At 40.2% G+C, this 4,358-nt stretch overlaps 1 protein-coding gene across 1 annotated transcript; it reads left to right on the top strand.

The window, feature by feature from the left end:
• Positions 1 to 3,112: 3,112 nt before the first annotated feature.
• On the top strand, positions 3,113 to 4,054 carry LOC127690070 (olfactory receptor 143-like). The gene has a single exon (XM_052189625.1). It carries the CDS (start codon positions 3,113 to 3,115, stop codon positions 4,052 to 4,054), a length of 942 nt encoding a protein of 313 aa, XP_052045585.1.
• The last annotated feature ends 304 nt before the right edge of the window (positions 4,055 to 4,358 follow it).

Here is a 4,358-nt window from a genome sequence, read left to right as displayed (position 1 = left end):
GTCTAAAGACATTTTATTGGCTCCAACTGATATGTGTGGGTGGTGGGGAGGAGAGACTGGCATGGAATAAGGATCTAGGTGTGGGGCCATGAAAGGCTTAACCTCCAGAGACTCAACAGATACTCTACAAGGGACAGACCCATTGACCATGCTTCTAGACTCTAGGCTTCTGACATGAGGCCCTCAACTCCACAGTCCTGTGGCAATCAGTCAATTGTGGCAATGCCCCAAATCCCTGGTATTCTGTCTGGACTCCACCCACGACAGTCACCTGGCAACAGCCAGTTATGCTCCTTCCCATGGTTACCTGGCTATTGCCAGGTAGAGCCAGTCCACTATAAAAGGGGATGCTTGCCCCCTCCCCTTCTTTTTCTCTTTTGTCCTCTCTTATTCGTTTTCCTATTTCTTGCCACCATAGTCCCCCTTTCTCTATGTGGCCATGGCCAGCCTCTACTTCCCTACTTTCTCTCTCTCTACATCTTTCCAATAAACTCTCTAAAACCATGGTCTACATTGTCTCATCTAGACCCCATGCTGGAGCAACTGGACAGATCTTTAGCTGAAGGGCTGCCTCTAATCTTCCACTTAGGCCTCCCAACATTCCCAGCCATGGCCATCACCAACATAAGCCATCTGCCAAACAAGCCAAGGACACTCTTGTCCTCTTGCACCCAGCTGGTGCTCTCCCCTACCCCTTTTCCTTTAGCCCTACATCAGAGTCTAGCCCCATGGGCCCACACTCTGTTCTCAGCTCTTCTGCGACATCCCGCTGCATCTGTGGTGTTCAAAGACTGTGGACCTGTCGCCCTCGAGCTCTGCCCTGCTTCTCCCTGGGGACCCCAAGGACCCCTGCTGCTCTTCCCCACCCCTAAGTAGGGTTCTGCAGTTTATCAAAGCCTGAAGCCCTTCTGGTGGTTCTCTGGGGGATGTGAGCAGTCCAACTACCTGCTTCTGCCTTAACCAGTGGCCTAAGTTCTGGGCAGAGCGTGGGACCCCACTTCAATCCCAAGCCAAGCAAGTAGCTTATTATTTTCTATACAGGGCAACTACACCACAATAAAAGTGTATTTCATTCAAATGTGACCAGGTTACAACTTTGATGTATGTAAACAAGATTGTGACACAGAATAGGGAGCAAACATTTTCCCAGTATCTTTTCTTATTTTTATTTTTTATTCTTTTAAATTTTTATTGGTTATTTTATTTATTTACATTTCAAATGTTATCCCTTTCCTGATTTCCCCTCCACAAATCCCATATATCATCTCCCCTGATTCTATGAGGGTGCTTTCCCAACCCTAGAAAATACCTTACTGCCCTAGAATTCCCCTATGCTGGGGCATCGAGTCTTCCAAGAATCAAAGGCCTCTCTTCCCATTGATACCAGATAAGGCTATCCTCTGCTACATAGAGAGCTGGAGCCATGGGTCACACCATGTACATTCTTTGGGTGGCGATTTAGTCCCTGGGAGCTTTGGTATTTCTGGTTGGTTGATATTGTTCTCCCTATGGGGTTGCAAACCCCTTTAGCTCCTTCAATCTTTCCCTTAACTCCTCCAGTGGGATCCAGATACTTGGCCTGATAGGTGGCTGCAATCTGCCTCTGTATTGATAAGACTCTGGCAGAGTCTCTCAAAAGACAACTGTATCAGGATCCTATCTGCAAGCACTTCTTGGCATCAGTAATAGTGCCTGAGTTTGGTGTATGTGTATGGGATGGATCCCTAGGTGGGGCAGCTTCTGGATGCCCTTTCCTTCAGTCTTTGTTCCAGTCTTTGTCAGGGATAGGGAACAAACAGGATAGGGAACAAACATTTACCGAGCATCTTTTCTTATGTATAATGCATTTCAACACATTATGTAAATCAACTTCATAAAAGCAATGAGATATCACTTGCATTTGGTTTAATAATTGTTTTATTCATTTTTCATAATTAGCCCTAACAGACTTCTATAAGCAAGAGTTTTACAATTGGTCCAAAGCCCTGTTTCCCCCTATTTTGTAGGGATGCATAAAATATGCAGAAATAATTATAAATAATCAATGGTTAGGGAAATCTACATTTTCATAGATAGGAAGTGGGAGTAGTAAGTATAAACTCAGGCTGATTTGAGAGACTGTTCCTTCCTTTCAAAGGCTTTGTAGAACACCTTTGTATATTATTAAACCATTGGTCTGATGTGTATTATTGCAATCAGAAAGGTATGAATGGCAGATAAAGGTGCTTCTGGATACTCTTCTTAGCAAGTTTTACAAATCATAGACCAAAATGACAAAGTCATAACTCGGACAAAGGGATTACATCTGATGGGAAATAAATTGTCTACAACTTTGAATCTCTAAAGATCCAATATTAGTTCTGTGGCACTAAATGCAAGCACAAGATGCTAATTAAGACTCTCTAGGCACACATCCAACAGGGAGGAAATCACAAAGAAGAGAATAATTTCCTATGATCCTAATGAATTTTCTCAGAAATCTTGACTTTGGAATAGATATTCTTATTTGACTGAGACAAAGTTTTAGAGACTTACATAAGATTGTTATTTAATTTGTATATGTGAAATGAAATTTGTGGAGAAAATTTCAAACAGAAATTCCCTGTGTACCTCTGCTTGGAATTCATATATGTTTGTTGATACCTACAACTTTTTTTTTTTATTATTGAATGATTGGTCCTCTCAGTACAGTAAGGAGAAAGGTTCTAAAAGATCCAAAGAGCAAAGACACTCCAGGTGAACAAAGGTAAGCACAAAACTCTCCTTGTCCTGACTATGTATATTGAAACTGAAATTTATGAAAATTATGAATGCTACATAAATGTCCTTATGCATTACTCTCTTCAGTTTTAATTGTTAGTAAATAGTAACTATAAGGAAAAGGATGGAATTGCATCAAAAATACATGCTTTCTGTACAGATACACACATTTTTAGGAGAATAAGAGGAAATAAGGGCTCCACAGAGTTGACATGAATAGTTACAGATCTTTGAATGGCTTGCCGTATGCCCCTTTGATGCAAGCTTAAAAGCCGATAATTTAAGCTTATCCCTCTGGAGTCAAAAATGAATTTCTTGGTAATATAACTTTCTATTCTTACAGAGTCTATCCATGAAGCAAATGGCTACAGAAAATGACTCTTCTGTGTCTGAGTTTATTCTTATGGGACTGACAGACCAGCCTGGACTTCAGTTGCCCCTGTTTTTCCTGTTCTTGGTGAACCATACAGCAATAGTGGTGGGTAATTTGAGCTTAATGAGTCTTATCTTCTTAAACTCAAATCTCCACACTCCTATGTACTTTTTCCTTTTCAATCTATCCTTCATTGATTTTTGTTATTCATTTGTTTTTACACCCAAAATGCTGATGAGTTTTGTTTCAGAGAAGAATACCATCCCTTTTGCAGGTTGCATGACACAGCTGTTTTTCTTCTGTTTTTTTGCTCATTCTGAGAGTTACGTACTGACAGTCATGGCCTATGATCGCTATGTGGCCATCTGTAAGCCTTTACTATACAAAGCTATCATGTTACCTAGGATATGTTGTCTACTGATGTTTGTGTCATATTTGATAGGGTTTTCTAGTGCCATGGTCCTTGCAGGCTTAATGATTAGGCTTAACTTTTGTAACAACAACATGATCAATCACTACATGTGTGATATCTTCCCTGTCCTTCGGATCTCCTGCAGTAACACCTATGTCAATGAGCTTGTGAGTACTGCTGTGGTGGGTACAGCTATCATTTTATGTAGCCTGATTATCTTAGTCTCATATGCTATGATCCTTTTCAATATCATTCATATGTCATCAGGTAAGGGTTGGTCGAAAGCCTTGGGCACCTGTGGATCTCATATTGTCACTGTTAGCTTCTTCTATGGATCTGGACTCCTTGCTTATGTGAAGCCATCATCTGCTGAGACTGTGGGTCAGGGAAAATTTTTCTCAGTGTTTTATACATTTTTGGTGCCCATGTTAAATCCCCTCATTTATAGCCTCAGGAACAAGGATGTCAAAGTTGCTGTGAAGAAAACCTTAAATAAAATCAGAAGTTAATGGATCCAGTTAGGCTGGTTTGCTTTCATTACTTGTCTTACATTCTTTTTCCTTTTCTTCATATTTCTTCAAAATCAGTAGAAGTCCTTCTATATCCTTTTTTTCTTCTTATCATGGATTGTAAATCTGTATATGACTAATTTGGAAATTGACACTTTCAGATTCAAGATGATTTTTATTATCTGTGTCAGACTATGAATCTATTGTGCTAATAATCTCACATATGTGTTATTTGTAATCCAGTCCTTTCTCACTTTTTGAAGTCACTTTAAAAGCTAGTCACTGATTTGAAAGTTATATTACC

This window comes from Apodemus sylvaticus, chromosome 7 (assembly GCF_947179515.1).
Source record: "Apodemus sylvaticus chromosome 7, mApoSyl1.1, whole genome shotgun sequence".
Taxonomy (NCBI): domain Eukaryota; kingdom Metazoa; phylum Chordata; class Mammalia; order Rodentia; family Muridae; genus Apodemus; species Apodemus sylvaticus.
The sequence above is the reverse complement of the archived record's forward strand: the minus strand, read 5'-3'. Positions and strand labels throughout refer to the sequence as shown.

Coding starts and splice junctions, on each gene's coding strand:
- LOC127690070 (XM_052189625.1), top strand. CDS start 3,113: ATGAAGCAAATGGCTACAGAAAATGACTCTTCTGTGTCTGAGTTTATT.